This window comes from Pimephales promelas, chromosome 5 (genome assembly GCF_988280905.1).
Source record: "Pimephales promelas chromosome 5, fPimPro1.hap1.1, whole genome shotgun sequence".
NCBI classification, from domain to species: Eukaryota; Metazoa; Chordata; class Actinopteri; order Cypriniformes; family Leuciscidae; genus Pimephales; species Pimephales promelas.
Genome location: NC_142773.1, coordinates 14,142,915 through 14,155,944, shown reverse-complemented (window position 1 = coordinate 14,155,944; position 13,030 = coordinate 14,142,915). Strand labels below are relative to the sequence as shown.

At 36.8% G+C, this 13,030-nt stretch overlaps 1 protein-coding gene across 7 annotated transcripts in view; it reads left to right on the top strand.

The window, feature by feature from the left end:
• Positions 1 to 1,822: 1,822 nt before the first annotated feature.
• mib1 (MIB E3 ubiquitin protein ligase 1) overlaps positions 1,823 to 13,030 on the top strand; it is a 76,204-nt gene continuing 64,996 nt past the window's right edge. For all 7 annotated transcript variants that reach the window (XM_089131007.1, XM_089131005.1, XM_089131002.1 and 4 more), the window contains exons 1-3: positions 1,823 to 3,103; positions 4,107 to 4,278; positions 9,041 to 9,170. In XM_089131007.1, the coding sequence (XP_088987133.1) occupies positions 2,875 to 3,103; positions 4,107 to 4,278; positions 9,041 to 9,170 (531 nt within the window). In that variant the 5' untranslated portion in view covers positions 1,823 to 2,874. The remainder of the gene's footprint in view (positions 3,104 to 4,106; positions 4,279 to 9,040; positions 9,171 to 13,030) is intronic.

Sequence of the window (13,030 nt, the reverse complement as noted above, 5' to 3'; positions counted from 1 at the left end):
ACACACACATGCTTGTATTTATTTAAGAAATATTTTCATGTATACACTGTATATAGATTTATATATAATTTATATTATATATAAATATTTAATATATAAAAATATTTTTTCTTCTTAAATATACATGCATGTATATATATATATATATATATATATATATATATATATAATTATACACAGTGCACCCACATGTAAACACAGACTTTTATTTTGGATGCGATTAATCGTTTGACAGCCCTAGTTTTTTTTACAATCAAGCATGAACACCCCAAAAACAAAATCAAGACTTTGTAAAAGTCTTGGGCATAATAGGACTGAAAATAAAAGTGGGATCATAACATTGGCTCAGTTTAGTGAAACTTGTAATACTCACTGTTCTCTGTTTACTTCCTCATTGTAAAATTAATTCTGCTATAATGGTTTCACTTTTATGAGTCTAAAAGTAAAAAAAAAAAGACAATAAAGTATTTAGAACAAAGATACTTTTTGTGAATATTGAATCTAAATGTTCAATTTCTATTTTTTTCAATTGTTTATTTAAATATATAAAGGCAGCTCTACAAGAAATTAAACCTCTGCTGTCTGTTAACTTTCTCACAACTTGCTCCCTCTACAGGCTACAAGTGGACAATTTTAACAGAGTGCTAGAACCATAGGACTAGAACGTGTGAAAGATCTAATAAGCAAGAACGAGCAATTAAAAAAAGAAAACTTTAAAAAAATAATAATATTATAATAATGTGGGTGTTAGTTCTGTGAGAAACTTACTTTAATAACTAACAGAAATCAAACCTATCAAAATTTCTATAAGTAACAGAAATCAAACCTATCAAAAGAATTCTAAAGGGTTAAAAAAAAATATATATAAAAAAAACACTTCTTAAAAGTGTAATGGTTTCTGTAAGTCCAGTATTCAAAAAGCTGTTTGGATCTTAGTTTTCAGTGATAGTCACATAGCAGTAGGTTTTTTTTTCAGAATTTTTCAGGTTTTTTATTCAGAATTTTCTGCTTTTATAATTTTATTTATGCCGTTTTTTTTTTTTACTTCTTATGCATCTATTGAGATTTTATGAATATTAATTTTCTATGTAAAGCACTTTGATTTCATTGTGTATGAAATAAGACCATTTCACAAGATGTAAACAACACTGGTCCAGAAGAACTTCCTGTTTCAGTTTGTTACTGTTTTCTTTATTTCACATGTAAAGAAAACATCTTAAAGATGTTTGTTTAACTTTTTGATTCAGTTTTAAATGTTCTGTTGGTTGTATTTTATCCCAGCTTTTATGTAGTGTTAAAAAACTGAAACAGGAAGTGCTTCTGGATCAGTGTTGTTTACATCTTGTGAAATGGTCTACATTTTATAATGTAATGTAATCTAATTACAAGTACTTCATTTTTATGATTATGCAATCCAGATTACAATAGGTATGATTAAATTGGTCTTAATATGAAATATACACATAATATTAAATGAAGAAATGCATGCCTGAGCTACAAGGCAATCAGTGCTACTGAGAAACTGACTTTGATTTTATTTTTGACCCTGATCTTACATCCAGCATATGATTTAGGTTATATAATAACAAAATAATCATTCCATACAGATAATTTTAATGATATATTGTGATGTGACATAAATTCTTTAAATACACAACCGCAATATAATATACATGTAAAATAATAATGCTTGATGATGACAAATATTGAGAGTGACACAATGGGACAGACCCCACAAATGATTTTGTGTCTGGGCTCTGCTCACTTTAAATCCTGACGTGACGTCATTTTACGCCACGGGAACTACTTGGATCCCAAACAGTCCCACCTCCACTGGCTCGAGCTCTGAATCTGATTGACAATAATGGCGACGCGATCGTCTTGAGTTGCACCTCAATGAAACATCTCTCAAGAGCACATTTCACCAATCCTTTGTCATTACCTGGACTTAAAGCTCGTTTTTAAGGATATATCGCAGAAATGATCTCCGGATCCTCTTCGATCAGGAAATATTAAGTTCTGCTGCTGGTGTGATATTTTGGGAAAGCTCTAACAAAGGTCTCTTCGTCCGTGGCGTTGTGGTTGCTGCTGTTTACAGCCCCGTGCGTGCATTTGTTTCGGGCATGAAGAAATGCGATTACTTCACCTACAGCCATTCATTTAGCAATCCCGTTTCCATTAAAAACCGGGAAGCGTTTGTGAAAGTGGATTAGCTGCACTGGAAGCTCTTCTGCTGCCGTTTGCAGGTTTTCACGGACAGCGGCTCGCGCAGACCGTCGGTATCGCGTCACGCGAAGTTGGACCATCTGTTGAACGTTTGCGAACGCACGGCAAACTTCGCAAAACAATTTATTACAGTACACGATAAAACAACGATTATTTTTTTCCCTAAACCGAACGTTTTTGTTGCGTTTTTGCTAACGTCAAGTAACCGCTCACAACTTTAGGAAGGTTAGCTATAGCTGGTTAGCTAGCTATCCGGCCTTTACTAAAAAAACGGGCCGTTGGAGACGGAAATTTACCGTTTTGCCAACATTTTCCACAACTATGCTTCCTTTTTTTATCAAGTAAATTCGCTTACTCTACCACGCAAACAACATAAAGCTTACGTGTATATGTCGTCTATGTATCTAATAGTTTACTGTATAAATGTTTAGTCAGTTTATCAATATTTATTATTTTTTATGAATTAATAAGAAAACAAGGGCATCCCTTTTCTTGTTCACACCGCTAAATAAAATTGTCCTCCCTCACTGGCCACTGACCCATATGTAAGACGGGACGAATTAGTTAATTTATAACCTCATATTTTTCTGTGCTGGCTTAACGGCTAGTCATATTTAAGTTACATATAATCGCAACGTCTGCTCGTAAATGACCACCGGTAGGAATAACCGGGTCATGATGGAAGGAGTGGGAGCTCGAGTGATCCGCGGTCCTGACTGGAAGTGGGGTAAACAGGACGGCGGAGAGGGGCACGTCGGCACCGTCAGGAGCTTTGAGAGTCCGGAGGAGGTGGTGGTGGTTTGGGACAACGGCACCGCCGCCAATTACCGCTGCTCCGGAGCCTATGATGTGAGGATATTGGACAGTGCGCCCACAGGTGAGTGAGACTGCTTAACTAGGCTAGGACTAATCTGGTCAGGTGCGTCTGTCACCTGACATAAACAACAGCACATTGATTTGAACGTTTATGAAACAACATGGTAGCACTTTATTTTAATGTGTCCTTGTTACACGTTACATGTAGACTACTTGTATTAATAACTATAAATTAGAAATGATTGCATGCAACTAACCCTAAACCAAACCCTATCTCTACAGTAAGTACATCATACTTAATATTGCTCTAAATGTATGTTTACACTGTAACAGAGACATTTAGAGTGGATAGAGATATGAGTGGATGTCTACCAAATTTAGTGTAACCAAAAATAACATTTTTATAAAAAATATTAAGAAAGAAAATACATTCCATTCTGTATCAACAACATGAATGAAGTGCATTAAACTGGGGGTTTTGGAGAAACAGCAGGGCATTTGTGATGAAAAGCTAATTATTACATATATATTTTAATTAGGGCTGTCAAACGATTAATCACGATTAATCACATCCAAAATATAAGTTTGTGTTCACATAGTATATTTGGGTGAACTGTGTAATGTGTATAATTATGTTATGTATATAAATACACACACATGCTTGTATATATTTAAGAAATATTTTCATGTGTATATACTGTATATAGATTTATTTATATATAATTTATATTATATATATAAATGTAAATATTTTATATATAAATAATATTTTTTTCTTAAATATACATGCATACATAATCATTTGACAGCCCTAATTCTAATTGTATACCTGCACATCAAGTGACCATTAACAACGTCTGAGAATCAATAAGTTATGAATAATTTACTGTCATTGTGTGAATATGTAATCATTGAATCAATAAATTAATTGTAATCTGATGAATATTTAAAAATGTAATAGAGGATAATACAACTAATTAGTATGTATTACAAATGCAGGTGGAAGTCAGTTCCCTATAATGTAAACTATACTCCCAAATATGAGTGTAATTGCAATGTTACAGGAATCAAGCACGATGGCACCATGTGTGACACCTGTCGGCAGCAGCCCATCATCGGGATCCGGTGGAAATGCGCAGAGTGCACCAACTATGACCTCTGCACCACCTGTTACCATGGCGACAAACACCACCTGCGTCACAGGTTCTACCGCATCACCACCCCGGGTAGTGAGAGGTGAGTGTGGCTTTCCTCCCTGTGGTCTTCACTCCCTGACATTATTCCCTCTGTGGATGAGGAAGCTTCTCTGGCCAGTTTCAGACCCAGCATGCAATATTTTCTTCAGTTATAGTATAGACTGTTGTACAGTGACAGGTACGACAGGATTTCAGTGGGACTACCAATCTTTAATAGCACAGACCAGTTTGCATCATTAGTCAGGGCGTGCGTCACTTACAAGCTACCTTAGGTCTCAGTTGCATTGTGGATGATGGTAAATCCAGCCCACTGGTCTTGATTTAATTGGTTTTGACTTAATTTGTACTGTCATCTCTACTGTCAAGTCTCTGGAGGAGAATAATCCAGATTTGGAAATCCCAATTTGTTATCCAGGATCAGCTAGCTAACGGATCTTGCTTTTGTGCATTACTTTAAGCAACAGTAGACAGGACCACCCAGGTCCTGATACATACATATATCATTTTATGGGGACAAACTATTCTTTTTCTTTACTGTGCCGAAAGGCTTCATAGATGGCCAACTTTATCTACAGTGCATTGTCACTGTAACAGTTAAACAAATCAAGTGAAAATGCAATGTTGTGTTATTTCACCAATTTTAAAGTTTTATCACATTTTGTTTTCCAATGTATCCCTGATATCCTCCCAAAAAGGTTTGAAGGACACATACTAAAGTTTTTGGCCGTGAAAATAAATAGCCCCAGCTGCTGCAGCTGATTTTGCATTAAAATCTCTACTAGGTTGCTTGATCAGTACTTGATTTTGTGGTCAAAATCCCTGTTTTCTTTTGAAATCTCTACATTTTTTAGATTTGATCCAATTGAATAACCAAACTCCAGTCAAACGTCTTTTGAACAACTGAGCCCTGGTGTCTTCCATTCTTGTTTGGTCATTTGTTTTAATCAAGTTCTTATGTTTCCTCTGGCTCCAGCCGATTGAATCTTCAGTGACAGGTTATGCTTTTCCTATGACATTAACTGCAGTTTTTGTGTGATGTATAAGTTAGCCTACTCTATATTAATTACTTGTCAGCTGGTGTATAAAAGCAATTTATTTCACATCAGACCTTTTGACAGGTAAATTACCAGCCAATGAAATTGCTTCACGGATCATTCTTGTTGTTATCCACCATCTTGTTTATCTGTGACATACCTCATTTTTTTTGGCAAATTCCCTACATTATGGTGAAAAAGTTGTAGTTTGGTGCATGTAGGGATACGTGGGGCATCCTGAGAGGCTAGTGAATGAATTTTGGTTTGTCACGTTTCCAAATTTAACTTGTATGCTTGAATGAGACTGTGTTCGTAAACTAGTAAACTTAACATTTTAAACATAAATCATCTCCACATTTCCACTGAGGTGGTAGTAGTAGGATACAGTAGTGGAATAGAGGATGGTGCATGTTTTTAGAAATGTGAATAATTGGTTTAAATAGCATTGATCACTCTTTTTTTGACAACGGCTTTTAATGATTTCCATTATTATTATTTTCCAGACTATATACATATGTCCAAATTTATGAAAGATGTAAAACACATTAACTCTTCCGCTACACATTTTTCATGGTGAAATTAGTGTTAATAAGTCAACATGTCATAAATATTGACATTAACACTCTTTTCTTGTCTTCTACCATTACATTTGTGACCTATGCAGGCAAAATGAGTCGTAATGAGCAAATTAACAACAATTAGTTATTGTAATTTTCACATTCTCTATTAAGAAACCTTCAAATTGGCGTAGCCTATGATTTGGTTGATCAAAAATGACTGCGCTACACCTTTTTTTTTGAGTCAGCAAAGTCAAGTTAAAGTTTTCTGTAATAACACCAAAATCTGGCACACAACAAATCAAACCCAAATATCTATAGAAAAAAAATAATTATTCAACTCTTTTTCCTATGATACCACAGTTGTTTGATTAACATTAAAGGGATAGTTCACTTTAAAAATATTTTTTGATATGTTTTAGCTTACCTCAAGGGCATCCAAGATGTAGGTGTCTTTGTTTCCGCAGTATTTTCAATTTTGATATTTTTTTTAGGTCAAACCGTTCTTGTCTGTCAGTCATATAATGGAGGTTTAGGGGGTCCATCTCAAAGAGCATGCACAGAGAAGTCCAAATTAAACATGATTTAATGACTCGTAAATGTAAGCACACGAAACTAGCGGTTTGTGTGAGAAAACGAGCAGTATTGATATTGTTTTTACTTCTTGTAATCACAATCACGTCCAAGTGATCTCTCGCGCGTGTACGTCACTCATTGTTTACACAGAGATTTTGGAAGTGTTACCCTTCACTGTGAAGATCTAAACATATTTAGATATACAGGAAACCGCAATGGAAGACGATTTCGATACATCAACAAACAACGTTGAATTTTTTTTTGCAACCGCGTGAGAGATCACTTCCGGTGCATTCTCAGACTGAAAGCTTGCGCGCTCTCAGATCACTTGGACGTGGCTGTGGTTACAAGAGGTAAAAACAATATAAATACCATTTTTACAGGATATTTTAACTTGCGAATTTGCCGATTTGCCGCGGTAAAACTAGTCGATCACGAGTGGCTCAACAGGTAGATCTATAGACAAACTCCTCTTTCAGGCATTTGACCGAAGGGATTGACACTTCAGCGTGAGAAAACGGGGGTATGGTGTGAGAGCGTGAGAAATGGCGTGAGTCTCACGCTAAATGCGTGAGAGTTGGCAGCCTTGCCAGTTATACTTTGCAGTAGACGCATTGCATCTTGTTCTCTTCCTTTATAAATATATAATGATCCCAAACTTTAGACGTTGTCTGCCGTTTATGAGGTCACATGAAGTCAAATGTATCATGCTCTATGGTGTGCTTCCTGAACAACCGTCCGTGTGAAACAATCAGATCCCTGCGTGCGCATATAGTGCGCGTCATAGGAATTTAACGAGGCTTCGAGGCAGATTTTTTTTCCTTGTGGAATTTTTGTAATCGAGTAACTCGAGGAATCGTTTCAGCCCTACTATAGTTTATAACCTGTGTGGACACGACTGTGCCTAACACTGAAAACTAAGTATACCCACCTGGCCCCTTATTTACAGCCTGCCAGGAATAGCCTAGTTAACTCTTTTTTTTCTTTTTTGCACATTGAATCTAGAAATTTGAGCTGCTGTTCTGTTTGAAGAGTTGACATCTTTTCCATTTGAATGGCTTGAGTAACGTGTCTCCATATGGTAAGGCTATTAAGAAGTCCAGCAGTTGTTTAGACGTCTCTCGTGTCAGCCATCCAACTGCCCTCAACATGAGCTCAAAGAAACAATAGGTCAGCTCAACAGCTGGTCTCCTTTCAACTAAGCGTGCCTCTATTCCCCTCATGAGAATGGTTAGGGAAGTGCAACACACAAAGACAGTAGTGAAGCCAGGCCTTTTTGCTGGGTGTTTCCCTCTGGCAGCTGCTGTCTCATGCTGTGGTTTCCAGGGATAGTTCACCCCAATATCAAAATATTGTCATATATATATATATATATATATATATATATATATATATATATATATATATATATATATATATATATATATATATACATATACATATACATATACATAAATATAATTTACTCACCCTCAAGTTCCAAACCTGTATGCGTTTTTTTCTTATGTTGATAACAAAATAAGATATTGTAAAGAATGTTGGTTCTCAAACAGTTGATGGTAGCTTTGACTTCTTTAGTTGAAAAAAAAAACTAGGTAAGTCAAATGCTACCATTAACTATCTAGTAACATTCTTTAAAATATCGCCTACTGTGTTCAATTGAAGATCGAATCTCATACAGGTTTGGAACAACATGAGGGTGAGTAAACGGACAATTTTTATTTTATTTTGGGATGAACTATCCCTTTAAAGGGATACTCCACTTTTTTTGGAAATAGGCTCATTTTACCACTCCCCCAGAGTTAAACAGTTGAGTTTTACCATTCTCGAATCCATTCAGATGATTTTTTGATATTTAGAAGAATATCAGTAACCAGACAGTTTCTGGTCTCATTGACTTCCATAGTTGGAAAAAAAAATATACTATGGAAGTCAATGAGACCAGAAACTGTCTGGTTACTGATATTCTTCTAAATATCAAAAAATCATCGGAATGGATTCGAGAATGGTAAAACTCAACTGTTTAACTCTGGGGGAGTGGTAAAATGAGCCAAAATGATTTCCAAAAAAAGTAGAGTATCCTTTTAATATTGGCCTTTTTTTTTAAAGTTATGTTTTTTGCCTTTTTGTGGCTTTATTGGATAAGAAAGTAGATATTTTTAACAGGAAAGCATTGGGTAGAGAGAGGGGAACAGGATTGGCAAAGGACCTCAAGCTGGAAATCGAACTCGGGTCGTCGGATGAGCAGTTGCGCTATATGACGGCACGTTAACCACGAGGCTATCGTCGCCGACAATATTGCCATTTTGAAAATGACCATGTCAGCAAAGCTGGAGAATCTGAGACGGTCTGCTGTGGTTCAGCATGGGGCTGACAAGTTGTCTTCTAGAAACTGAAACAATAAGAGATGTTAAACATTATCCAGGACCTTTCATTCTGGGTGCATTGCAGGTTTCAGGAGACATCATAGGTTCTAAGTAAATCGAGTTGAACAATATTATGGCAATCCAACAGTGGATGCAGGAAGTTACTTTAGTTCTAACTGGGAGCAAAACTTAATATGCTCTAATGTTCCAAAGCATATCTTCTGTACTCTTGCCATTTGCTTTGTAACGTTCTTGTATGTTTTGCACAGAGTTCTTCTGGAATCTCGTCGCAAGTCGAAGAAGATCACAGCCCGGGGTATCTTTGCAGGAGGACGAGTGGTGCGGGGAGTGGATTGGCAGTGGGAGGATCAGGATGGCGGGAATGGAAGAAGAGGGAAGGTAATGCCTCAACATGTTTGGCTATGCTCTTTGCTTATCATTTATTAGATGAGTAACATTCCCTCGAGCAAGTATATACATTGTGTGCTATGCTCTTGCATGCTCATTGAAGCAAAATGAGATTGTGCCAATGCATACCTGTTACATTATTTATCTACATTTATTGAGTAGATGTGATTATCCAAAGCAACTTACAGCATACATGATAAAAGATCCTAAATGAGCGGTAACATGAGAATTTACTGTTTTTTATTCCGCAATTACACACTCTAGTCTAGACATTACTTAAACTATATATATATATATATATATATATATATCCCACTGATTTAAAATGTACAATACATGCACATATAAGGTTAAAATTAGAGAGTTGTTGAAATCCCTCTCCATGGTCAACTAAACCTAGGGTGTGTTAATGCGAAACCATTGATGTGACATTTAAACTACTGGAAAGTCACACTTTCTGCAGTTTAAAAAGTTCTTACCTAAAAGTGTTTACCTTACCATTGGTACATGCTTTAAAAGGGTCATGAACTGCATTTATTTTTTTGTATTTTATGTTCTCTGAGGTCCAGTTATGATGTTATATCCTACTTTAGAAGTAATAAGCTATTTTCTATCCTGTTTTTGATCCTCTCTTTCTAACACTCCATTTTGATGGCCATCACATTCAAGACTTGGAAGTAAACGCCCACTGCTATGAAGGGGTAACAGTTTTGCATATTAAATAATTATCAATGTCCCTGCCATTGCACGAGTGGAATTGTTTTGAAAACAGCCAAAGTTGAAAATATCTCGTTGAATAGTTTGCCAACAATATGAAACATTTATTCGTGTTGCACTTGCATATGCTTTGTAAGTCTTGTTTGTGGCAAATGATATAAATAACTTCCTGTTATACTAATTTAGACTCAATTCACATCCTGACAGCAATCAATAATAGAAGTGGTCTAAATATTAAAAACTTGTACATACTGTTTATCTTCTGTGGAAATCTCAGTAGTCAGTACCATTTTTTTTTGTCCATTCATTGCATTCAGTCCGAATGCAGTGATACGATGTCCTACCTGCCTGTCAACGTTATACACATGTATTTCTAAACCTTCGCACAGACATCACACATCATATATGCAGAGTTGTAGGCCTTAAGCCAACGAGCGGCAAAAAAGCCTTGTACAGTTCCTCCTGAACCAAACCAACGAGTTTCGCCATGTCATAACTGTAATTATGAGATGGCAACCTGTGACATATCAACCCGGAAATGAATCTGCAGCAGTCAGGTGTACAGGTCAGAGCTCTGTAAGGTGTTTACTTTCATTATTACTGTAATGTGATGCGCTTTGAGACATAAGGTAATTTAACGCCTTCTCTCATCTTGTAATGCTTCCCAGAATCTGCTGTTCGTGTTCATGCGTTTTGAAGATGTGTTTCCGAGCTAGCGTTGCTGGGCAACGTGGCTCTGTGATGGCTCTCTAGTATTTGGAATGGCAAACCGGCTATTTGAAAGTTCGTTAGTCGAACCAACTCCGAACCGGCACTAGCTCTAGCTCTTAACCAGCACCTGGTTCTTGTTGGTGGAAAATGGGTATATGAACTGAAGGGAGACTCTTATGCTTTCAACGCTAGCTTGCTATTGCTAGCCTCTCCGAAATGTTCAACACTAGCTTTAAAGTCCCCATGTAGTCAATCATTGTATCCCTTAACTCACCTTTTATCACCAAAAGGACTTATATACCGGTAAACATGCCTTAAATTAGCATGAATGTAACTCTACTCCCTTGCCTCATTTAGTATACGCGGTTCTATGAATATTCAAATTATCCCCGCCTCCACTCATTCACACCAGTTGACGATCACACGTTGACCTGATTAGTTACAAGGTAGTTTGACGTCAGGAACACCAGCGATTTCAAACGGTGCTTTTGAGACTGTCTGGTTCACTGCACTTTTAAGGAGAAAATATTCAGCAATGGTGTTGAATTTGCCCAAGGTTTGTTCTAAATCATATGTGATTAAAAACACCACATGGAAAAATCAAGCTTTTAATGTTGTTTATATGTCTAAGTAAAAAAAAGATCCAAACCGAGTCGTTTTACAAGCTTGGCTTCAATAAAAGCTGCTTTTGGACTAGCAAGCAAGTTTTGAGTTCTGAAACTTACAGGATATTTTATAGTACATGACCTCTTTTGTCAAAAGAAGGAAAATTTGATTTCTCAATTCATGACCCTTTTAAGTCTCTTCTGTAACAGCTTTCCTTATTGTATTCCAGTGTTAATAAAGGCTCGTTTAGAGTTTTCATTGTAATGATTTTTCACTCTATTGCTCAGCACTGCTTCTCTTTTGCTCATTGACGAACCTGCAAAGCCCAATTAGAGAACAGCCATTTTTAAAATGTATTTGTACTTGGTCTGCCTCCAAACTGAAGAGTTTTCATGTATATGCGCTTAATAATAGCGCACAGTTATCTAGGTTAACTTTAATGTTAGAGGAAGCAGCCATTTTAAAGTGGGTAACGTTAGGCTACTAAACTTTTTCAAATGATAAGCCATGTTTAATGTCGATGAATTAAAGGCAAAGGTTTGGATTTCCTGCCCAACAATTACTAAGACATGGTCATGGACCAGCTGTTAACCTTCTGTCCATCAGACTGCATGACTTCGTCAAGGTTTTTTTTTTTTTCCTGCGACTAACCGACATTAAAATTTGGTCGACTAAGCCTCTTCTCGACTAACGTTTAGTCGACTATAATGTGGCAGCCCTAATTTGTACACATTGTCCCAGTTGGAAACAATTTTTTGTGCAATTTAGTGTACTTCTAGTGTACTACTCAGCCTTAAGACCATAAGGTTGTATAAGGCCCCGTTTACACAATGGGAAAACGCAGATATTTCTCTGCGTTTTGCCCTCTCATTTACACGAAAACGCAGTTTTTATCACTGAAAACGATTATTTCTAAAAACTCCGACCAAAGTGGAGATTTCTGAAAACACCGGTTATGTGTTGTCATGTGAACTGGGAGAAACGGCGTTTTAGGTTCTCTCTTGTCGTTTCTGAGGATTCTGATTGGCTTGAATGGCTTTATCCTTAACCCACTGCCACCAATAGGTTTGGCATAGTCATGATGGCGCTCGACGGCGTATTTATGCGGGTGTGTAAACGATGTTATTTTTGAAAACGGAGAGAGGGGAAAATATTCGTTTTGCTAAATACCCGGCTTTGTGTAAACGTGGCCTAAGGCTTTATAAGCGCTTTCACATACCGCTTTATCTATATTTCCATAAGGCTTTATATAGCGCTTTCACAGACCCAATGGTCACCAAAGCGCTTTAAATTTTGCCTAACACTCACCCACTCACTCGCACATTCATAGGGCTGGGGTTAGGTGTCTTGCTCATGGACACCTCGACACTTGGTCAGGTGGAACCAGGGATTGAACCAACCTACCGGTTTGTAGACAACCTTCATGAACCACCAAGCCACCATAAGTTCAACGTGGATATTTTTAATGGCATATTATCCATCAAGAGTGATGCCACTCAAAAAAAGTACTGTTTTACTATTTATTTGGTCTTTGAATTCTCAGATATTGCAGGCCACTCCAGTTAAATGTATTTAAAGAGTGCTCTCAAACGCACTTCCTTTAAAGCGAGAGCCAAGTTCAAGCCTACTTCACCGTTTGTAATTAAAGCAGCGTTTCTGTCACTCTGATTGGCACGTTGAATGGCACGTCTGGCGGTGGAAACATTTACTGGTGGTGAAACTGTGCGCTTCCTGCTTGTTTAATGTTTTGGTATTTTTAGCTTTTTTTACCATTATATAATATGTCAAACTCATAGCTGTTGTAATGTTTTAGTAAG